Genomic DNA, 23,024 nt, shown 5'->3' with positions numbered 1-23,024 from the left:
ATATATATATATATATATATATATATATATAAAAGTATAAATAATTAAGATTTAACTCTTTATTAAGCGCAAACAACATCTCCTTACAAGTCACCATGTAAAGAATCTTTAGTCTAAAAGACCAAGCTATGAAATTTAGCTAAAAAAGAAACAAACCAGCTCTTTCTCCACGTACCATTAAAAAATTCATATCTTTAATTATTAGTTTGCCAAAAAGAAGAAAACAAATAGAAAACACAAGTGTAAAGTAGCTATCAGCGAGCCATGAGCATATATAAACAAGTCACACATTTATTTTCTTATTTCTAGCTCCGATTCTCGTACAAACAATTAAATTCTTTTTCGTATGATTCCAAAATGCAAACAAATAAATAATCCTATCTAAAATTGAATATGTCCATTCTTTCTTAGTTTGTGCCAAAAATGTACACGGTTAAAAGAAAAGATTAAAAAAATTTAGTGCACTTTCTGATTAAAAGCGGATAACAGGGACATTATTTGAAATCAAACTAATTTGAAGTTACATGCAATTTTTCATTTTTTATATTTTAAGTAGTAATTTTTTTTTCCATAAACATGAAAACTCCGCAACATGTGAAAACTATCAAAAGTTGCTCAAATCTTATATAATCTTTACCAAAATTAGCAAATAGTGCATAATCAAGATATATTGGAATATCTTAAGGTGCCACATCGAAAAATTGCTTATTTTATGATCCTTTTATAAATAAACGTTTGCAATTACAAAATTTCAAATACACATAATTTTATAAAATTTCACTAGTTAGCAAAGTATAATTTTTCTTTTAATATAATTCTTCACGTGATATAAACAATCTAACTCGTCACATCAATCATCATTATTTTCTTTACAAAAAATATAAACTAATGAGTTAAGTTTTACATTTTAAATTTTTTTGAAATCTCTAAACTTATTTCATAAGGAGAATTTGAAGTCATGTTCTTAATATGTATCTAAACATATAATTTTCCTTAATTAAAATTATAATTTCAAATCACATGTCCAAACATTTCTCGAAAGATATAAATTTGTTAGTCTAGTCAATTTACTATAAAGTGAAAAGGAAAAAAAGAGTAACCATTCAACGCAACGTGTGGAGTGCGAAAGGAAAAAGGGAAGAGTTTACCGTTCAAAATGGTTCTCCCAAATTTGGCTCGAGGCCTATAAATATATCTCAAAGAACCTCGCGAGCTCTTCACATTACCATTCCCTCCCTTTTTGTACCTCAACAAATCACCATTCTTCTACCTTTGGTAAGCTTCAGATCTTGATTTCTCTCTTCCCGATCTACGCTTTTTCATTCTTCTCCTCAATTTCATACATTGCATTCTTCAATTTACTGCATTTTCTTTGCTCCGATCTGACCCGAATTTTGTTTCTTTGTTTTGGAATTCTTGAGATTTGATTTTGTATTTTGGAGCTAGTTTTGATTTGATCTGATTAGGAATTTGTTTATGGTTGAACAGATCTCATGCAATTTCATCTGGTTTGCGCGTGCTCAATTTTGCACCGACAGATTTATTGTTTCTCGTTTAAAGATTTTTTTTTTTATACTTGAGGGTTTTTGTTTAACTTGAGTTGATCTCTTTCAATTTCAATGGTGGAGTGTTGCTGGGAAATTTCTACTGTTTTAGGATAGTATTGAGGCTTGGGAATAGTTTAGGCTGGTACTTGGGAATGTATGTGGGAAGGAATAAATTAATGATAAAGCGGGGTGGGTGCATGTAAATACCTGGGTTCTGGCTTTTTTGCTTTTGATTGTCATCTATTATGAAGATTGATGTTTTATACTTTAGATTAAAAGTGTTGCTTCAAGCTTTGTAATGTACATTTTCTGGAGACATGAAGATTCTGTTTTTGACTCTAGCAGTTATAATATCTGAAGCTTATTAATGTGAACATGTTCATTTTTCTTATGTGATCTGAAGCTGGAATATATTAAGCGAAGATTCCAGCATCTGATCTCTGAAAGTGCAAGTCTTTTCCTTCTAGATGTTCAGTCCCCCTTCCTTTATTTTTAGTGTCAACATTCCTGAGTAATTGACTGAGTCTGTCTTTCTGCAGGCAATTTCGAAAGACCAAGTTACCAGAAATCCATGGGGACTGTTGTCGAGTCTGCTAACCAGGTAGCTTTCTTTTCAACTAAATGTGCTTCATATATCCAGAGAATATTCTTATTACCTTGATTATTGGTGTCCACTTCCTTTGTGAATGAGTTCTCATTTTCATATGGTCTAAGCATCTGGAATCTAAACAAAAGTGAAATGCTTTCTACACTGGACGGCATTATTGGAGGGATGCTTGACCTTTAAGCTTTCACTAATTTCTCTATTGTCAAAGCAAAAAGAAGTTCTACTATAATTAAAAAAAACCTGCAGAAAAAATTATGAGATTTTAAAGACTTTAAATAGTGGAGTTGTGGTGTCCAGTTCTGGTACAACATATGGGGCTACAACAATTGCACTGTGAAATTAGATACCGATTTTCTAGATTTGCAGGATGCATGTACCAACAGCAACACCAAGAAACAACGGAAATAAGGGCTTTCATGCACTTGTAATTTCTGAAATGTAGGACCAATATATATCAATTTCTGAAATGCAACTAAAGGGCTTATCAATTAAAAATTTGTGCCTCCTCTTTTCAAGATGTTTGTTCAAAACAACCAAATGCCATTATAGATCCAGAAATTGGAATAAACTAAGCCCAACTTAGGTAGCTGGAATACACTAACCAGCTTCTGGCTCTGGTGTCTCAGACAAACCAGCTAAGTAAATTTGAAACTATGAAATTCATATTATCTCCTAATTTTAAAAAGGGATCTTTTTAGAGACAAGATGTAAATATGACACAAGCCTGCAAGTACATCTTCTTTACCTGCTTGGATAGTAAACAATTCCCAAAGAGTGCAACCAATGTTTGGGAAGATATGCCCACACCAGAAAAAGAACTGCTCATTGAAAATAATAGAAACCAGTCAGACTTCCGTATGCATGAAATCAAATGAATGTTGTGACCACTGGAATACCAGTGGAATTAGGTTAAAGAAAAGCAGCTATACATACAAAATATGAGAGCTCAATACTTTACAATAGACGACATCTTGCAGACAAATAAAAAATTAGTATTTGCATATTATGATATATGTATGTATAACTAATATTTTACTCTAGTGTGTATTGATGTGTGTGTGATTAATACATGAATTTTTTTTGTATTAGTAATGTAGGGGGTTTTAATGCAGGCATTAACATAGTTAAAGACCATATTACCCCTCAAAAATCTTTTTTACATCTTTTCCAGCATAATTATGAAGGGTATTTTTGTAAATAATTTTTTTTCTCATGCAAGATATTTTTAATACAATGATTAAACAATGTAATTAATATAAGTATTATTAGTACAAACATTACTAATACAAATATTACTAATATACTTTATTTACTACTATTCTTATACACTCTATCTATCAAACGAGGCGATATATTGTTCTTAAATGAGTCCGGAACCTAAATAAGCCACAAAAAGATAAAAGTGACCAAAATAAGCCACTATCCTAGTAAGTAACTAAAATAGGCTTAGTGTAAGAAAAAAATTTGTTTTATCCACTATCCCCTTGTTTGTTCAAGAATCCGATCGTAATATCGTTGTTTTCCCCCAAAATTATCAAACTCTAATTTATAGTTAGTGCAATCAAAGTAAGAAAAGGATCTACGGAAAGGAATTTTGTTGAAGAAATCGTTGAATTCCAGCAGTGGAAATCTTATAAACCTTTGAGTTCCATTGTGCGTTGATGAAGAAGATCGGTTAATGACAAAACTTTCAAGTTCTATTTATCGGCAAATGATCGCAGGGATTGAAACAAAACAAGTTTTAAGGTACTGTCCAGGTATCGGCCGTTCATTATTGTTCCCAAATTACTAGTAATTAAAATTGATAAAACTTAATTAGTATATTTTGTCCCTTTCCTCTGGATTATACCTAATATAATTGTTTTACTATGTTGACAAATTAACTAGGGAAACAAATAAAAATTATACTTATTTGGGTTTCGAAAAATTCATAATTACCTTATAAATTTTCAATTTTAGTAGCTGAGATGTATTCAAATTGGGTAGCAGCTCAAGTAACTCGATAAGAAGTTTTTCTCTGTGGATGTAATTCATACATGTCTATCTAATTGCCTTTGGAAATTATAATCTGAATTGAGTTTATCTAATCTGATTGCAACGGTATTTTATGTCGTATTTGTTTCGTCCTTGTTAGTCCCATTTATTTATGGGATTATGGTGAATCATGGGTCCATCTCGGTTGGACTCACCTACTTAGGTTTTACCTCAGTGCTAGATTGAATGACTTGCTGCAGTTTGGAGATTGTATTAATAGTTATAAGTATGTGAATAGAGGGAAATGTTATTAAGTAGTAATATTGTAGCGCAGTTTGATCTTCTGTAGATAGAAACTCTGATTTTAGGGCAAGCAATATAGCAATGCCCCCTAAAAGAAAGAACAAGTGTTTGAGTCTCAATAAACCTTTCGGAAGAAAGAAAATCCAATTTGCTTTTCTTTTCCCCTGTATGCCCTCCTTATGTGCTGCTGCGTTATATCTTTTATATTTTATTCATCTCTTTGTTTTCTGAAGTGAGACAGAAAAAAATGACTTAGACTCTTAAGTTCAAATGAGAACCGATATGTAGTGGTTTTCTGTTAGAGCATTGTTGATCTAAACAAAGCAATTAAAATATCACCATGGGTCTTGCGCTTCAGATGGCTCCTTCTCTTCTGCAATATCCCTACTGCTTGCAACTTCTTTTTTCTTCTTTCTCTTCTTCTCTTCTCTGTTTCGATATTTTATTTTTTTTCTCGCCTATCTCCATTGAAAGTTTAGCACCACATCTTGTTACACAATTGACTAGTAAGTTCTCTTCCTTTTCTTAATTAATGTCTTTAGTTACGGTAATATTAAAGACCTTTAAATCCATAAACTAATCATACCTGAAACATACTCCTAAGTAAGGATGAATTCCTGGTCACTAGCTCCATTCATTCCATAATTTCAAAGGAACTAATGATCCTCATTGTTATTAACTTATTATTCTGTGAGTTGCTTGGTGGTTTTTTAGTGGAAATGACTTAATTCTAGAGGCAGTTTCCATGCACTAACATCTCTGTTTTGGAAATTGTTGGGACAGGTATAATTCTTATTCAGAGTGACACTTTGGACCTTCTTAGATATCGTGATGCTGGAAGATAAAGGTTGGGAAGATCCTCGTTCCGTTAATAGCCCTAGGAGGATCTTGAGTTTTTCCAAGAATAGGAAGGCCACTGTGTTCTTTCCAGACCCAGACGACAGAGATTCAGGTTTTGGTGTTTCTGGAGATCAGGGACCCAAGACTTTTGAAGTTTACGGATTTGTTGGCTCCATTACTGTCACTCTGAATAAGAATTATACCTGTCCCAACAATTTCCAAAACAGAGATGTTAGTGCATGGAAACTGCCTCTAGAATTAAGTCATTTCCAGAAAAAAAACCACCAAGCAACTCACAGAATAATAAGTTAATAACAATGAGGATCATTAGTTCCTTTGAAATTATGGAATGAATGGAGCTAGTGACCAGGAATTCATCCTTACTTAGGAGTATGTTTCAGGTATGATTAGTTTATGGATTTAAAGGTCTTTAATATTACCGTAACTAAAGACATTAATTAAGAAAAGGAAGAGAACTTACTAGTCAATTGTGTAACAAGATGTGGTGCTAAACTTTCAATGGAGATAGGCGAGAAAAAAAATAAAATATCGAAACAGAGAAGAGAAGAAGAGAAAGAAGAAAAAAGAAGTTGCAAGCAGTAGGGATATTGCAGAAGAGAAGGAGCCATCTGAAGCGCAAGACCCACGCCTGGCTTCTCTTCAAAGCTTAAAGCGAGGCTTTTTACAACACTGACTTTAATAAAAAACAAGATTGGCAATTACACATATCCAGAATGCCACATGACACATGGTGATATTTTAATTGCTTTGTTTAGATCAACAATGCTCTAACACAAAACCACTACATATCGGTTCTCATTTGAACGTAAGAGTCTAAGTCATTTTTTTTTGTCTCACTTCAGAACATTCAGAAAACAAAGAGATGAATAAATGGACAAAATATAAAAGATATAACGCAGCAGTACATAAGGAGGGCATACAGGGGGAAAAGAAAAGCAAATTGGATTTTATTTTTTTCTTTCTTCTGAAAGGTTTATTGAGACTCCCTGTGACTCAAACACTTGTTCTTTCTTTTAGGGGGCATTGCAATTGCTATATTGCTTGCCCTAAAAATCAGAGTTTCTATCTAAAGAAGATCAAACTGCGCTAGTTAATTTGTCAACATAGTAAAACAATTATATTAGGTATAATCCAGAGGAAAGAGACAAAATATACTAATTAAGTTTTATCAATTTTAGTTACTAGTAATTTGGGAACAATAATGAACGGCCGATACCTGGAGAGTACCTTAAAAATTGTTTTGTTTCAATCCCTGCTATCATTTGCCCATAAATAGAACTTGAAAGTTTTGTCATTAACCGATCTTCTTCATCAATGCACAATGGAACTCAAAGGTTTATAAGATCTCCATTGCAAGAATTCAACGGTTTCTTCAACAAAATTCCTTTCCGCAGATCCTTTTCTTACTTTGATTGCACTAACTATAAATTACAGTTTGATAATTTTGGGGGAAAACAACGATATCACGATCGGGTTCTTGAACAAACAAGGGGAAATTTTGTTTGCCGGAGATGAAAAACTTAGGTGAAGTGCACTTACCCTTAAAAAATCTTACTCCATCCGTCCCATTTTATGTGAGGTACTTTGATTTGGCACGGAATTTAAAAAAGAAAGGAAGATTTTAAAATTTTGTGGTCCAAAATGAAAGATAGAAATTTGTGTGGCTGTAAATCATTTCATTAAGGGTAAAATAGACATTTTATAGTCAAATTGTTACTTAATATAGAAATGTGTCATTCTTTTTGGGACTGACTAAAAAGAAAAGTAAATCACATAAATTGGGACAGAGTAACAGTGTTAAGGTAACTTACCACCTTTTTCTTTTTTCCATCAATTAACAGGTAAGGACTGGGTTGTGAACTTGTAATATTAGTACCTTCCTACACTTTTTTTAGTCTATAATATAATATAATAATGCATTGTATTAAGAGAAGGCTCAAACATGCTAGTATTAAATTTTGAGATAAAAGGGGATCATTTATGTAGTCCGATAAAAATTTGAGTCATCTATATTATTTATGTTTGAGAAAAGGTTTATCCATGCCATATTTGTTAATTGAAATGGCATAGACGAGCCAAATTTTTAACGAATGGCATAAATGAGTCTTTTTTCAAAGTTCGATGACATATTTGGGCTTTTTTTCTTTTTAAAAAATAAATAAATAATGATGTGGCCGAAATCATAATTGACCACATGTAAAAAATGAATTTGCAAAATCGGAATCGTTTTCTATTAACAAATAATAGTATGGATGGGTCTTTTCTCAAATGGTTTTTTTCTGGAAATGACTTAATTCTAGAGGCAGTTTCCATGCACTAACATCTCTGTTTTGGCAATTGTTGGGACAGGTATAATTCTTATTCAGAGTGACACTTTGGACCTTCTTAGATATCGTGATGCTGGAAGATAAAGGTTGGGAAGATCCTCGTTCCGTTAATAGCCCTAGGAGGATCTTGAGTTTTTCCAAGAATAGGAAGGCCACTGTGTTCTTTCCAGACCCAGACGACAGAGATTCAGGCTTTGGTGTTTCTGGAGATCAGGGACCCAAGACTTCTGAAGTTTACGGATTTGTTGGCTCCATTACTACTGTTGTTGCTACAGGTCTACCCATCCTCATCTTTAAGAAGCTTAGTCTGTTATTTAGAACATATCTCTATGTTTGAATATTCAATGTTTTCTTCTGATATCATAGTTTGGAATACAGTTGAATTGTTAGTATTATAATGTGATGTGATTTTCTTCCTTGGTAATGATCATCATGACATGAAAGTTACTTATTCTTATCTTTTGGTTAGACTCCTTGGCCTTCCTAGCCATCTTCCATCTCCCATTTCTGATATATTATGATATGTGTATGTATAACTAATATTTTACTCTAGTGTGTATTGATGTGTGTGTGATTAATACATGAATTTTTTTTGTATTAGTAATGTAGGGGGTTTTAATGCAGGCATTAACATAGTTAAAGACCATATTACCCCTCAAAAATCTTTTTTACATCTTTTCCAGCATAATTATGAAGGGCGGGCAGAGTATGCTAATTGATTTTTCTTGGGAGTTGAAATGACAAGGCTGTTGAAATCTCTGGATATATTACTCTGCAAATATTGAAAACAGATGCAAATACTAATTTTTGATTTGTCTGCAAGATGTCGTCTGTTGTAAAGTATTGAGCTCTCATATTTTGTATGTATAGCTGCTTTGCTTTAACCTAATTCCACTGGTATTCCAGTGGTCACAACATTCATTTGATTTCATGCATACGGAAGTCTGATTGGTTTCTATTATTTTCAATGAGCAGTTCTTTTTCTGGTGTGGGCATATCTCCCCGAACATTGGTTGCACTCTTTGGGAATTGTTTACTATCCAAGCAGGTAAAGAAGATGTACTTGCAGGCTTGTGTCATCTTTATATCTTGTCTCTAAAAAGATCCCTTTTTAAATTAGGAGATAATATGAATTTCATAGTTTCAAATTTACTTAGCTGGTTTGTCTGAGACACCAGAAGCTGGTTAGTGTATTCCAGCTACCTAAGTTGGGCTTATTTTATTCCAATTTCTGGATCTATAATGGCATTTGGTTGTTTTGAACAAACATCTTGAAAAGAGGAGGCTCAAATTTTTAATTGATAAGCCCTTTAGTTGCATTTCAGAAATTGATATATATTGGTCCTACATTTCAGAAATTACAAGTGCATGAAAGCAACTTAAAGCATTTGCAGAATGCTCAAGATGAAAAAAAAATTCTTGGCAGAACTTAGCTGGTCACTTACTAATTGTCACATGATATATTTAACATCTTGTTAAATTGTTCTTGGTTTTATCAGGTACTGGGCATTAGCTGCGCCAGCTTATGCGATGATGACTATATCACTAGCTGTAGGATTTTACATTGGTCTCAACTTCTTGGCTACCCCTCCTCCAACTTCTTTCAGCATGATATATGGTAATTGTTACTTGACTTTCTGGCAATGACAGTAGAAAGGATTTTCCTAGCGTTTCTGTCTTGACTCTTGAAGCATGCAATACCCAAATTTAATTTTTAGTAGTTGTTTTTACATAATCATGGGATTGAGCTCGTAATGTTTTCTTTCTATCTATTCTGCAGATGAATTCACAAGAGAACCTTTGCGCAACGTGCCTTCAACAGACAATGATGAGCAACCTATAGAGCCTATATCTGATATTCGGATTGATCAAATAAATGACCTTATGTTCAATCCAAGATAAGAAATAATTTTACTGTGCAGTTATTTTGCTTGGATAGATTGTATCAGTTTCATTTCCTTCATTTATCAGTGTATCTCTTTGATTCACCCAATTCAGGTACTTGACATTAAATGTAATTTAGATGTGGCTTTTTTCACAATCGTCCATTTGCTTTCCTCTGTGTAGTACAGAAAAACTAATATACTGGTTAGCAAGGGTATATTACTGTTAGGGAAAAAGATCAAATTGACAAGTTCATAATGGTTCTGGTATTTGAGTGTTTTTCTTTGCTCATTGGTTTTAGAAGAAGTTTACTGTTTAAAGACGCCATATTTCTACATCATTTCTTTATCCAAGTCCATAAGCAGTAAAAGGTACAAGTACAAAAATGGAGCAGCAGCCTGAGCAAAAGGACAACTGAATGTGGTATTAACTCAGTTCACAAATACATAATAAAGCAACAATTCATCCAAACCAAATAATATGACTACAACAATCAAAGAATTTAGGCTGTTAAAATGTTCGAACAAGCAGCGATATTGATTCATCCAAGTCGTGAATTTGTTGTATCGTAGAAGAAAGGTGTCTCTTAAAGTGCAATCATCGTACCCACGCTACAGAATCAATCTCATCTCTTGCTTTCTTGTACAGTTCAAGCCTCTTGGCACATTGCATTCTTCTCTCCATCAATGCAGGATCTTCATCTAACAATTCTGAAAGTGCCTTGCCCTGAGAAATATAAACAACCGTCAGCACTTGTACTATAAAAAAAACTGCTAATTCGGGATGAACACTGAGATAGTACCTCTTTCTTCCCAATCTGAGTGTAGAAGTAGTTCAACAAAGATTGTTTGGCCTCCTTAACTTGACAATAAACCACTGCTTTGGGGAGTGTGTTCCTCAATGTATCAGACACCATATTTACATATGATGATACATTTGAACCTATCCGACGAAAGTGACCCTCTCCATACCGGTCTACGGCAGCAGAAGCTTCTGGCTTTCCCCCCTTACTTACAGCATCAACAGAGGCTTCAGCTGGGCCTCTAAAATAATTTAAGGCCCCTTCAATTAGACGTCTATAACCTTGCTCAGGTGCTATCAAGTGAGGCTGGTAACCATCTGCCTCTGAAACAACATTCCTCACATTTTGCACAGAGAGATATCGGTCAAACGGGAGTTTTCTCAAAGCAGCAGGTAGTTGGTTGTCAAACACTCCATAAATTCGATCACCACCAGGTCGACTGATTAACAAAAAGAGATAAATTCATGTTATATATAGTCTAGGTGCAGAGCAATAAACTGGAAGTTCATCTTAAATCAGTACAAGCATTTACAGACAAGGTAGACGAGTGTCACATGTCTACTGAAATGTTTGCCAATTCCTTGAGTTTAATGGGTACATCTTTTTTTTTTTTTTTACAAGTTCTCATGAGTGAAGTTTCTTCAAATTCTTTGTGTTTTATGGGTACTAGTCACATTTGGTGGTCTCTTTTCAGCCTATGCCAAATCCCTCCCTTGTATTTCAAGTTCCTTTGTGCTTTATGGTTTTCCACTATGGTTCCTTTGGATTTTTTGAAGTGCTTACGATAATGAAAGTTAGATTTGGAAAATTAAGGGAAAAAAGAAAACAATCCACTTACCCTCCATCTAGATGCTCCTTAAATATCTTATCAAAAGCACGGCAAAGTTCCAAAATAGTATACAGTTGAGCCTGAAATAGACCAGTTCAGTTACTAAGATAAAGGAAAATCTCTCGATCAACAGTAGCAACGATAGATATAGAAGTCGAAGCTTACGCCTGCATCAACAGCAATAGGCCTTCCAAGGTGGTCCAGTTCCGATTCAAGTTCATCTATGCTTTTATTGATAAGTGATGTGATACTTGGTATTCTTGCCTTAATAAATTGTTCCAAGTGCTGAAATGGAAACAATCTGAATATGAACTCTGCTCAACTTAGTTAGGAACTCCTTACATGAAAAGAACTATAAGTATACCTTTGACAGCAGTTCTGCAAGGTACTCCGAACCCATTTTACTAGCCAGATGCCCATACTAGCAGTTTTTCATCTTGAGCATTCTGCAAATGCTTTAAGTTGCTTTCATGCACTTGTAATTTCTGAAATGTAGGACCAATATATATCAATTTCTGAAATGCAACTAAAGGGCTTATCAATTAAAAATTTGTGCCTCCTCTTTTCAAGATGTTTGTTCAGAACAACCAAATGCCATTATAGATCCAAAAATTGGAATAAACTAAGCCCAGCTTAGGTAGCTGGAATACACTAACCAGCTTCTTGCTCTGGTGTCTCAGACAAACCAGCTAAGTAAATTTGAAACTATGAAATTCATATTATCTCCTAATTTAAAAAGGGATCTTTTTAGAGACAAGATGTAAAGATGACACAAGCCTGCAAGTACATCTTCTTTACCTGCTTGGATAGTAAACAATTCCCAAAGAGTGCAACCAATGTTCAGGAAGATATGCCCACACCAGAAAAAGAACTCCTCATTGAAAATAATAGAAACCAATCAGACTTTCGTATGCATGAAATCAAATGAATGTTGTGACCGCTGGAATACCAGTGGAAAGGTTAAAGCAAAGCAATTATACATACAAAATATGAGAGCTCAATACTTTACAACAGACGACATCTTGCAGACAAATCAAAAATTAGTATTTGCATCTGTTTTCAATATTTGCAGAGTAATATATCCAGAGATTTCAACAGCCTTGTCATTTCAACTCCCAAGAAAAATCAATTAGCATACTCTGCCCTATATCCAGATACTGGTGATGCCTGGGCACAAGCATTTCCAGGAAGGCCAAGGAGTCTAACCAAAAGATAAGAATAAGTAACTTTCATGTCATGATGAGCATTACCAAGGAAGAAAATCACATCACATTATAATACTAACAATTCAACTGTATTCCAAACTATGATATCAGAAGAAAACATTGAATATTCAAACATAGGGATATGTTCTAAATAACAGACTAAGCTTCTTAAAGATGAGGATGGGTAGACCTGTAGCAACAACAGTAGTAATGGAGCCAACAAATCCGTAAACTTCAAAAGTCTTGGGTCCCTGATCTCCAGAAACACCAAAACCTGAATCTCTGTCGTCTGGGTCTGGAAAGAACACAGTGGCCTTCCTATTCTTGGAAAAACTCAAGATCCTCCTAGGGCTATTAACGGAACGAGGATCTTCCCAACCTTTATCTTCCAGCATCACGATATCTAAGAAGGTCCAAAGTGTCACTCTGAATAAGAATTATACCTGTCCCAACAATTGCCAAAACAGAGATGTTAGTGCATGGAAACTGCCTCTAGAATTAAGTCATTTCCACTAAAAAACCACCAAGCAACTCACAGAATAATAAGTTAATAACAATGAGGATCATTAGTTCCTTTGAAATTATGGAATGAATGGAGCTAGTGACCAGGAATTCATCCTTACTTAGGAGTGTGTTTCAGGTATGATTAGTTTATGGATTTAAAGGTCTTTAATATTACCGTAACTAAAGACATTAATTAAGAAAAGGAAGAGAACTTACTAGTCAATTGTGTAACAAGATGTGGTGCTAAACTTTCAATGGAGATAGGCGAGAAAAAAAAAGATATCGAAACAGAGAAGAGAAGAAGAGAAAGAAGAAAAAAGAAGTTGCAAGCAGTAGGGATATTGCAGAAGAGAAGGAGCCATCTGAAGCGCAAGACCCACGCCTGGCTTCTCTTAAAAGCTTTTTACAACACTGACTTTAAAAAAAAACAGGATTGGCAATTACACATATCCAGCATGCCACATGACACATGGTGATATTTTAATTGCTTTGTTTAGATCAATAATGCTCTAACACAAAACCACTACATATCGGTTCTCATTTGAACTTAAGAGTCTAAGTCATTTTTTTCTGTCTCACTTCAGAACATTCAGAAAACAAAGAGATGAATAAATGGACAAAATATAAAAGATATAACGCAACAGCACATAAGGAGGGCATACAGGGGGAAAATAAAAGCAAATTGGATTTTCTTTCTTCCGAAAGGTTTATTGAGACTCCCTGTGACTCAAACACTTGTTCTTTCTTTTGGGGGGCATTGCAATTGCTATATTGCTTGCCCTAAAATCAGAGTTTCTATCTACAGAAGATCAAACTGCGCTACAATATTACTACTTAATAACATTTTCCTCTATTCACATACTTATAACTTTTAATACAATCTCCAAACTGCAGCAAGTCATTCAATCTGGCACTGAGGTAAAACCTAAGCTAAGTAGGTGAGTCCAACCGAGATGGACCAATATTCACCATAATCTCAATCTCAATCACCATAATCCCAGAAATAAATGGGACTAACAAGGACGAAACAAATACAACATAAAATACAGTTGCAATCAGATTAGATAAACTCAATTCAGATTATAATTTCCAAAGGCAATTAGATAGACATGTATGAACTACATCCACAGAGAAAAACTGCTTACCGAGTTACTTGAGCTGCTACCCAATTTGAAGACATCTCAGCTACTGAAATTTAAAATTGATAAAGAAATTATGAATTTTTCGAAACCCAAATAAGTATCATTTTTATTTGTTTCCCTAGTTAATTTGTCAACATAGTAAAACAATTATATTAGGTATAATCCAGAGGAAAGGGACAAAATATACTAATTAAGTTTTATCAATTTTAATTACTAGTAATTTGGGAACAATAATGAACGGCCGATACCTGGAGAGTACCTTAAAACTTGTTTTGTTTCAATCCCTGCTATCATTTGCCCATAAATAGAACTTGAAAGTTTTGTCATTAACCGATCTTCTTCATCAATGCACAATGGAACTCAAAGGTTTATAAGATCTCCATTGCTGGAATTCAACGGTTTCTTCAACAAAATTCCTTTCCGCAGATCCTTTTCTTACTCTGATTGCACTAACTATAAATTAGAGTTTGATAATTTTGGGGGAAAACAACGATATCACGATCGGGTTCTTGAACAAACAAGGGGAAATTTTGTTTGCCGGAGATGAAAAACTTAGGTGAAGTGCACTTACCCTTAAAAAATCTTACTCCATCCGTCCCATTTTATGTGAGGTACTTTGATTTGGCACGGAGTTTAAAAAAGAAAGGAAGATTTTAAAAATTTGTGGTCCAAAATGAAAGATAGAAATTTGTGTGGCTGTAAATCATTTCATTAAGAATAAAATAGACATTTTATAGTCAAATTGTTACTTAATATAGAAATGTGTCATTCTTTTTGGGACTGACTAAAAAGGAAAGTAAATCACATAAATTGGGACAGAGTAACAGTGTTAAGGTAACTTACCACCTTCTTTTTTCCATCAATTAACAGGTAAGACTGGGTTGTGAACTTGTAATATTAGTACCTTCCTACACTTTTTTAGTCTATAATATAATATAATAATGCATTGTATTAGGAGAAGGCTCAAATATGCTAGTATTAAATTTTGAGATAAAAGGGTCATTTATGTAGTCCGATAAAAATTTGAGTCATCTATATTATTTATGTTTGAGAAAAGGTTTGTCCATGCTATATTTGTTAATTGAAATGGCATAGACGAGCTAAATTTTTAACGAATGACATAAATGAGCCTTTTTTCAAAGTTCGATGACATATTTGGTCTTTTTTTCTTTTAAAAAATAAATAAATAATGATGTGGCCAAAATCATAGTTGACCACATGTAAAAAATGAATTTGCAAAATCGAAATCATTTTCTATTAACAAATAATAGTATGGATGCGTCTTTTCTCAAATGGAAATGATGAGCCAAACTTTTAACATATGACATAGATGAACCTTTTCTCAAAGTTTGATAGCGTATTTGAGCCTTTTTTTTAAAGAAAATAATTTAATTAATGACATGGCCGAATCATAATTGATCACATGTAAAAAATGAATTTGCATAATCAAATTGTTTTCTATTAACAAATAATGGCATGGGTGAGCCTTTTCTTAAATGGAAATGACATAGTGAGCCAAATTTTTAACGGATGACATAGATCAGCCTTTTTCCAAAGTTCGATGACATATTTGAACCTTTCCCTTATTTTAATACACACATTAGATTGATTAATAACTACAAATCCCTCTCGAGCCATCTTCCATCTCCCATTTCTGATATATTATGATATATGTATGTATAACTAATATTTTACTCTAGTGTGTATTGATGTGTGTGTGATTAATACATGAAATATTTTTGTATTAGTAATGCAGGGGGTTTTAATGCAGGCATTAACATAGTTAAACACCATATTACCCCTCAAAAATCTTTTTTACATCTTTTCCAGCATAATTATGAAGGGTATTTTTGTAAATAATTTTTTTTCTCATGCAAGATATTTTTAATACAATGATTAAACAATGTAATTAATATAAGTATTATTAGTACAAACATTACTAATACAAATATTACTAATATACTTTATTTACTATTATTCTTATACACTCTATCTATCAAACGAGGCGATATGTTGTTCTTAAATGAGTCCGGAACCTAAATAAGCCACAAAAAGATAAAAGTGACCAAAATAAGCCACTATCCTAGTAAGTAACTAAAATAGGCTTAGTGTAAGAAAAAAATTTGTTTTATCCAATAATCCAAACATTTTCCGTTAGTCTCTTAACATGTATATTTTAATATAAAACGGAACTATTTTTTACACTTTGTAAAGTGTAAGTTTTTCTTACACTTTATAAAGTGGAAGAAAAAAATTATATTTTTACAAAGAGGAGTATTTTTCAAGTATTGTTATAGGAGAACGTTGTTGACTAGTCTTAGGCTCCTTCCTAACATAAATTTCAAGTATTGTTAACTTGATTTGATCTATGTAGTCATTTAGAACCCTCAAAAAGTTGGTCAACGATTCGTCATTATAGATAATCCACTCTCCAAAATTTACATGTCCTTATGATAAAAATGAAGTAGGGTATTTTTTTGACTTTAATCATATTATAATCAATATTATTTATACCTATTCTTTTATAAAATGATGAAAGAAATTTATGATATCGGGCATTAATTGAATATTTAGCATTGTGTTTGGGAGGACAATTATAATAAACAATATTTTCGTCATGTATAATTTTGTCATCTGAATAAATCGAAACTCTAACTTTTGGTTCAGAAGACATTTTTTTGTGATTGAAATGAAGAAAAATAGAAGACTAAAGATGTTGAAGGGCAATGTTTGAACGTCCTTAAATAGAGCTTGGAGTAGTTTTTAGAATTAAAAAAATACATAGTGTAATAATTTTTTCCGTTTTTATGATATGTCAAATTAATATAATTGTATGACAAACACCGCAAAAACTTCATAAAGAGAGACAATTTAATTTAAAACGGGAAATATATTCCTCTTTGTAAAATATATTTTTTTCTTCCACTTTACAAAGTGTAAAGAATAATTCCATTTTTATTAAAATATTCACGTTAAGAGACTAACGGAAAACATTTGAAACATTGGATAAAACGGAAATTTTTCTTACACTAAGCCTATTTTAATTACTTACTAGAATAGTGACTTATTTTGGTCTTTTTATTGTGGCCTATTTAAGTTCCGGACTTTTCTTAAATGTCAGTTACGTTCGCATCCCAAACTATTCTTTTTCTTAAATATATAGTATGATATGTGTACTAAATTTGTGCCATACTTTCCTACTCATATTTATTTTCATTTCAATACTACTTTTTCCTTTTAAAAGTTTCATAATTCAAAGTATTTTAATTTGTAAATTGAAAAATAAAACATTACAAACTCAAAATTATAGATATCACTAAAAAATTAGATCACACTTTTCTTAAATCTATTTTATAGGAAATTAGCAACTACTTCAATATAACAATTACAAGGTCTATTTTATCTCCCACGGGATTAAATTGATTTATTTATTTTTAAATTGAGATATATATTTTAAGTGTTAGTGTAGTTACTTAGAATTAATAAATTATGAACATAGTTTTTTTATTCAAATGACATAAAAAGAATAAAGTATAGACACGTAAAATTATTTGAAGTATTTGATGTTTGATTATCCTTAAAAGAATTCAACATAATATATATATATATAATAAAAAAAATTAAAAGCTATATAATATTTTATTAGATATTTTTAATTATAAAATTATTACATTTTAAATCATCCGCGCAACGCGCGGGCACGTTGTATAATTATCATAAAAATAAGGAGTAGTAAATATTTTTATATATGGTATTAAAAAAAATGTAAATATACATAAATGTGAAAAATGATGTATAAAAAGGATTTAAAGGGACATATTTGTCATTTATCTATTTTATCTCGGGATAAGTTATCCCGGAATTACTATACCACCCATGGGGAGGGATAACTTATCCCGGTACTAATTATTAATCCCGGGATAAGTTATCCCGGACTTGCCAACCAAACAACATAATTTTTTTATCCCATCACTATTTCCTTATCCCATCACTATTATTTCTAATCCCTCACACCAAACGAGTCCTAAATGTGTTTGTGTATTATCCGACTCCTTTGACTTTGAGCTCCAATATGATGTTTCTTTAGGAGACATTATGATAAACTACTGCTACTTTTGATTGCTTCATTTTCTTTCTACTCCTGTATATCTAATTGCTTGGTCCTTTTGCTAGCTTGTCATATGCGTTACCTTTTTTAAAAAATTACATTTACCTTCCTGCTTTTTTGGTATTCCACGAAAGTTTCATTATTGATTCTCTTCGAGTGCACGCTGAGCTAATAGCTCTTGTTCGATAACTTGTAAATCACATAGAAAATGTGTACCATACTAGATAACTAGTCGTGCAACAAGCTCGACTAAGAAGCGTTGATTGGAAATCGATGAATATGCTAATGAAATTGAAAGTGGTTATGTATTATTCTTTTCCCTTAAATAAGAAAAAAGAATTCTTCATTCCTTCATCATCGAATACTGATTTTTTCCAGTGTGGAGCCCTGTAAAAGACAGTGAAACGGCGAGCCAACGGTCAAAAAATCAATTGTTAATAGGAGACAATTGCGGACAGCTGCTCGCCATTTGCTTTCTGCAAAATCTTTGAAATTTGCGTGTGAAAATAAAAGTTACTCGTTGAAATCTGCGTGTGCAAATCTAAAACCTTTCACAACAAATTAAACTCCCTTTCCAATGGCTAACTCAAAATCATTCTTTCTCACGTTCAATCATCTAACAATATACCTCATTCTGTTGCTACTATCACAATCCCCACAAATTCACTCAACTTGTCGCAATTTCTGTAACAACATTCCCATAAACTACCCGTTCAGCATTGACGATGGCTGTGGCGCGCCACAGTATCGTCACATGCTGAATTGTTCCGCTACTGATTTATTCTTCCTAACACCATCAGGAAATTACAAAGTCCAATCAATCGACTACGAAAAGCAAACCATGACGATCTTCGATCCTTCAATGTCTACTTGTTCAATCCTACAACCTCACCACGACTTCAAAATGTCAGAAATTCAATCAGCTATAATCCCGCCTACGCCTGACACGGTCTTCATCCTCGTCAATTGCTCCATTGATTCCCCTGTACTTAATCATTACAAGTCGCTCTGTTTTAATTTCTCCGGTCATTCGTGTGACGAACTCTACGGTTCGTGCACTTCGTTTAAGTTGTTTCATTTACTATCTAACAGTACGCCGGCGTGTTGTTTCACGGGTTATGAAACGGTGAAGTATATGAGTATGGATATATTGGATTGCACGCATTATACGAGTGTTTATAATACGGATAGATTGGAAGGTGTTGGGCCGTTGGATTGGCTTTATGGGATGAAATTGTCATTTAGCGTGCCGGACACTGGATGTGCCCGGTGCGCTAAATCTGGTGGGACTTGTGGATTTGATGTAGAGACTGAGATGGCGCAGTGCATTTGCTCAAGCACTAGTAATTCTACTAGAGATTGTGGTAAGTGAGACATAACTTCTTCACTCAAATAATTTATGCGATCTAAATTTGATGAAGCTGAACCCATAACGTGATTTGACATGGAGTAACCATGATTCAGATTTCTAGACATTAACAGTGTGTTTATGTTGAATTTTGCAGCTGGGGGCAGAGAAATAAACTTTGCTGATAGTTACAGAGCATCCTCATTTCCGCCACTGCAGTTGCTATACATTTTGGCTCTTGTGGCCATTTCTTACAGCATACTATTGAGATGATGAATCTTCTGTTAAGTTTGTTGATTTTTCTTCTCTTTTTGTATTTTTATCTTTCTAAACTAATTATTACTATATTATTCATGTTGCTTAAACTAGGTGGATTTTTTTAATATAGTAACTATATTTTTTTCGGTATTACACTTGGAAAAAAGTCAAAAAAGATGCCAGAAATTCAGAACTTGAAGGAATTATCAGTTTTGTGTCTTCGAATTATTGTGACGTATAATTCGTATATATATTTGTTTAACTTTATACAAATTTAAGTATTTAATTATGAAGATTCAATTTACTTTCACTTATTTAGTTTTTTTTTCTTTTATTATCAGAGCTCTGATAATTTATCATCAATACAATGAATTATGATCACTAACGAAAGTCATTATGTAATGAATATAAGTGCTAAGTGCAATTACACGTAGTTTCACAATGGGTAAACTTGCAAAAGAGAAAGGATTCATACAAAAAAAATAGGGGTTGAAAGATGAAAGTAATACTCCTCAGACAATTATTTAGTCTACAAACTCATATAAATTGTATATCTGCAATAATTATTGAAAGATGAAAAAAAGGATATTATATAAATTATACGACAGTAATATTTTTTTTCATTTAGCTAATTCATTGTATAATATGAACTTTAAGAGAACTTTATACAATAGTAATATTCATTACATTTTAAAAAGCTGTAATCTTAAATGTAGAACATAAAAATAAAATATTCGAGAGTACATAATGAAAGTGTTTAAAACACACCTAAAGTATAACTTTTTTTGAGTTTCATATCCAAACTATTGAAACAGTGAGAAACACATCTAAATTATCCCCTCTTTAATTTGAAAAACACAATGTGTGTACGCACTCTTTTACGTGAGTTGCATCTTTTAATTGAATATAACGTTATTGATTAAATTGAATCGTGATTTGAAAATATAAACAAAATAATTAGGAGAATAATAACAACACCTCATAGTAAAGTAATTATAAAAGTTGTAAAATGTTTGGAAACCGAAGAAGAGGCAAAAAAAATTGCAGAAGAATACGGATGCGTGATAGTGTTAATAATCAGATCAGGTATTACTTTTCTCCTTTTTCCACTTGATAGAATGTTGAATTTGTATGTATTTGAATCTTTCCCAGGAGAAAATGAAGTTTATTATTTTTGTCCCATTTTATGCCTGTTCCCTGTTTGATGTTATGCCACAATGAATATTGTCACATATTTTCTGCTCTTCATTCTTTTTGCTATATCATGTGTCCAATTGCTGCAAACCCCTTCTGCAGGTGTAGGTAATTCAAGCATTCTGAGCCAACACTAAGCTGTTCATTCCAATTAAAAAAATATAAAAAATCAGCTTTCGTGTTTGATCAGTTTATGTGCAGCTCGACTAATTTTATTTACATTTGAGAGGAAAATAAGAAGAACCTGGATAGGGTGATGGCTGTTGCAAAGCTACACTTCTCTGTTCGTCCTCTTTGTCGTTCTTTTATCTCTTCAGCAAGAATGCTTGAAGAATCCATTAAAGCTGTGGTGGAAGATAAAAGATATGAACAGATTCCTGATATTCTAAGCTCTTCTGAAGGGTTTCACCGCAGTCCAAACCCCTTTTCATTTTTATCCTCCTTCCCTGAAAACACAAGTGTCAAAATTGTTGACGAAATTTTACAGTCTTTTACTCCGATCAGGCCTCGTTATCGCCCTCAAATTGCATATTCCTGTCTCCTTTCCTACAGTCTCCTAAGCTCAAATCCTCTCCCACTTGCTCTTGCCATTCTCCAGCGTACCCTTCGCTCTGGCTGCATTCCAGTACCTCAAACTCACCTCCTACTCTCCACTGCATGGATTGAACGTCGGAGTAAATCCTATTCTGTTTCAAGCATATTGTTGGAAATGCAGGATATTGGATATGCACCTGATTGTGGCACTTGCAGTTACCTAATCTCATCGCTTTGTAAGGTTGATCAGATAGATGAAGCAGTTAATGTATTGAAGGGCATGGGCCGTGCTGGTTGTAGTCCGGATTTGGATTGTTATGGTTCTTTAATTGACAACTTGTCCGAGCTAAGAATGACGTCCGCTATCATAAAGACATTGAATGAAATGGTTGCCATATTTGGCTTGAGCCCCAGAAAAGAAACTTTGGTGAAAGCTTTGGCAGCAATACTGGCTAACAAAGAGATAAGGAGAGCAATTGAAGTAATTGAGTTCTTAACAAATGAGGGTGTGCATATTGGATTCGAGTGCTACCAGTCAGTGCTTGAAGGGTGCTTAGAGAGTCGGCAGTTTATTTTGGCTGGAAAGTTTGTGATAGAAATGACCAAGAGAGGCTTTATACCATACATAAGGTCAAGGCAAAAGGTTGTTGAAGGCCTGACAAGTATTGGTGAGTGGAAACTTGCCAATGCCGTGAGACAGAGGTTTGCAGAGCTAAGGTCGTAGTTCCATGCATACATGTGAATCAGTAAGCTTCATAGAAAGGGATCAAGATCATTATCCAGACTGAAGGTATGACTGTAATTTCAGCAACTCCGTTGGGAGTCCTCTCAGAACCTAGGTACTGTATATCACGTTATAGTTTGTTGATTAGTTTATGAAACTCAAAGCTCGTTATTGCATTTTCATATGCATTAGACGGAAAGTTATACATTTTTTGCTTCTGAATGAAGTTGTATAGCTTCTCCAGTAATTTGAGATTGAAATATAGTTTATTTGTAAATCATGACTTCTCATTTCTGTTCAATAGTTTAAAATTTTCCTGCGTTGAGATATAAGAAAAGCATGTGATAAACTATAAAAATCAAGAATTTTTGTACTGTCCAATGTCATACTTAGAAATCTACATTATAAAGAAAACCATGACAAGTTTTAAATAAAATGAGTATAAGTTTCATAAGAGATTAAAGTTGAATTGAAAAGTTCTACTTGGCAATCTGGTATTTAACCAAATTCTAATGTCAGCTGGTCATTTTTCCAGCATTCCCCAATAGAGAAACAGTTAGGTAAAAGTGGAGTGCTAGTATATAGCAAATCAACAAGAGAAGTGATCTACAAGGATTTGAAATTTTGCTGGTGGGAGGTGACGGATATCCTGTGGAATTAGTTGAGGTGCTTTGGCTCGGACACCCAATGGCGGAGCCAGGAATTCCATAAAGGGTGTCCAGAAATAGCACAATAAATCCGAACACACGAGCACTTTCTCATTCCAAGGAAGTGAAACCACTGGACTATAATAGCTTGTTATGTTTAGAGTGTCCAAATTATGTTATTTAATCATTTCGTGTATAATTTTGCTATTTTTTCCGACGACCCTAA

General features: G+C 33.3%; 6 protein-coding genes across 11 annotated transcripts in view; 4 read left to right on the top strand and 2 right to left on the bottom strand.

Annotated features, from left to right (window-relative positions):
- LOC102582663 (phosphatidylinositol N-acetylglucosaminyltransferase subunit P-like) overlaps positions 1 to 14,602 on the bottom strand; it is a 40,227-nt gene extending 25,625 nt beyond the window's left edge. The window contains exons 1-5 of one of the 5 annotated variants that reach the window (XM_015311953.1): positions 14,234 to 14,602; positions 13,989 to 14,031; positions 12,530 to 12,765; positions 11,933 to 12,005; positions 11,539 to 11,619 (exon numbers count right to left, since the gene is read on the bottom strand). In XM_015311953.1, coding sequence (XP_015167439.1) covers positions 11,592 to 11,619; positions 11,933 to 12,005; positions 12,530 to 12,765; positions 13,989 to 14,031; positions 14,234 to 14,312 — 459 coding nt within the window. In that variant the 5' untranslated portion in view covers positions 14,313 to 14,602 and the 3' untranslated portion in view covers positions 11,539 to 11,591. Of the gene's footprint in view, positions 1 to 2,899; positions 2,973 to 11,538; positions 11,620 to 11,932; positions 12,006 to 12,529; positions 12,783 to 13,988 lie in introns of those variants that run through there. The other 4 variants (XM_006354565.2, XM_006354566.2, XM_015311951.1 and 1 more) reach the window with 4 other exon arrangements.
- The window catches only part of LOC102583881 (UMP-CMP kinase 3-like), a 29,438-nt gene continuing 7,497 nt past the window's right edge, over positions 1,084 to 23,024 (top strand). Inside the window, exons 1-2 of one of the 2 annotated variants that reach the window (XM_015311955.1) lie at positions 1,084 to 1,275; positions 2,087 to 2,148. In XM_015311955.1, the coding sequence (XP_015167441.1) occupies positions 2,119 to 2,148 (30 nt within the window). In that variant the 5' untranslated portion in view covers positions 1,084 to 1,275; positions 2,087 to 2,118. The remainder of the gene's footprint in view (positions 1,276 to 2,086; positions 2,149 to 23,024) is intronic. The other variant, XM_006354569.2, reaches the window with a different exon arrangement.
- Positions 7,568 to 9,756, top strand: LOC102581991 (phosphatidylinositol N-acetylglucosaminyltransferase subunit P-like). Its single transcript, XM_015311957.1, has 4 exons — positions 7,568 to 7,894; positions 8,595 to 8,667; positions 9,119 to 9,237; positions 9,400 to 9,756. Exons 1-4 carry the CDS (start codon positions 7,690 to 7,692, stop codon positions 9,519 to 9,521), a joined length of 519 nt encoding a protein of 172 aa, XP_015167443.1. The 5' UTR covers positions 7,568 to 7,689; the 3' UTR covers positions 9,522 to 9,756.
- Positions 9,903 to 11,578, bottom strand: LOC102582323 (dynamin-related protein 1E-like). Its single transcript, XM_006354564.2, has 5 exons — positions 11,499 to 11,578; positions 11,300 to 11,419; positions 11,144 to 11,214; positions 10,306 to 10,744; positions 9,903 to 10,229 (listed from the first exon to the last, which is right to left on the bottom strand). The coding sequence occupies exons 1-5, from the start codon at positions 11,532 to 11,534 to the stop codon at positions 10,101 to 10,103; spliced, it is 795 nt and encodes a 264-aa protein (XP_006354626.1). The 5' UTR covers positions 11,535 to 11,578; the 3' UTR covers positions 9,903 to 10,100.
- LOC102583227 (uncharacterized) lies at positions 18,558 to 19,924 on the top strand. The gene is made up of 2 exons (XM_006354567.2): positions 18,558 to 19,457; positions 19,599 to 19,924. Exons 1-2 carry the CDS (start codon positions 18,671 to 18,673, stop codon positions 19,712 to 19,714), a joined length of 903 nt encoding a protein of 300 aa, XP_006354629.1. The 5' UTR covers positions 18,558 to 18,670; the 3' UTR covers positions 19,715 to 19,924.
- On the top strand, positions 20,401 to 22,441 carry LOC102583553 (pentatricopeptide repeat-containing protein At1g06270-like). The gene is made up of 2 exons (XM_006354568.2): positions 20,401 to 20,785; positions 20,996 to 22,441. The coding sequence occupies exon 2, from the start codon at positions 21,150 to 21,152 to the stop codon at positions 22,149 to 22,151; it is 1,002 nt and encodes a 333-aa protein (XP_006354630.1). The 5' UTR covers positions 20,401 to 20,785; positions 20,996 to 21,149; the 3' UTR covers positions 22,152 to 22,441.

This window comes from Solanum tuberosum, unplaced genomic scaffold (assembly GCF_000226075.1).
Source record: "Solanum tuberosum cultivar DM 1-3 516 R44 unplaced genomic scaffold, SolTub_3.0 scf00173, whole genome shotgun sequence".
Classification (NCBI taxonomy): domain Eukaryota; kingdom Viridiplantae; phylum Streptophyta; class Magnoliopsida; order Solanales; family Solanaceae; genus Solanum; species Solanum tuberosum.
Note: the sequence above shows the minus strand (reverse complement) of the source record. Positions and strands in the feature narration are given on the sequence as shown.

Coding starts and splice junctions, on each gene's coding strand:
- LOC102581991 (XM_015311957.1), top strand. CDS start 7,690: ATGCTGGAAGATAAAGGTTGGGAAGATCCTCGTTCCGTTAATAGCCCT. Junction 7,895..8,594: donor TACTACTGTTGTTGCTACAG/GTCTACCCATCC, acceptor TTCAATGAGCAG/TTCTTTTTCTGGTGTGGGCA. Junction 9,238..9,399: donor TTCTTTCAGCATGATATATG/GTAATTGTTACT, acceptor TCTATTCTGCAG/ATGAATTCACAAGAGAACCT.
- LOC102582323 (XM_006354564.2), bottom strand. CDS start 11,534: ATGGGTTCGGAGTACCTTGCAGAACTGCTGTCAAAG. Junction 11,420..11,498: donor TTGCAGAACTGCTGTCAAAG/GTATACTTATAG, acceptor TTTCCATTTCAG/CACTTGGAACAATTTATTAA. Junction 10,230..10,305: donor CTCAGATTGGGAAGAAAGAG/GTACTATCTCAG, acceptor TATATTTCTCAG/GGCAAGGCACTTTCAGAATT.
- LOC102583227 (XM_006354567.2), top strand. CDS start 18,671: ATGGCTAACTCAAAATCATTCTTTCTCACGTTCAATCATCTAACAATA. Junction 19,458..19,598: donor TAATTCTACTAGAGATTGTG/GTAAGTGAGACA, acceptor TGAATTTTGCAG/CTGGGGGCAGAGAAATAAAC.
- LOC102583553 (XM_006354568.2), top strand. CDS start 21,150: ATGGCTGTTGCAAAGCTACACTTCTCTGTTCGTCCTCTTTGTCGTTCT.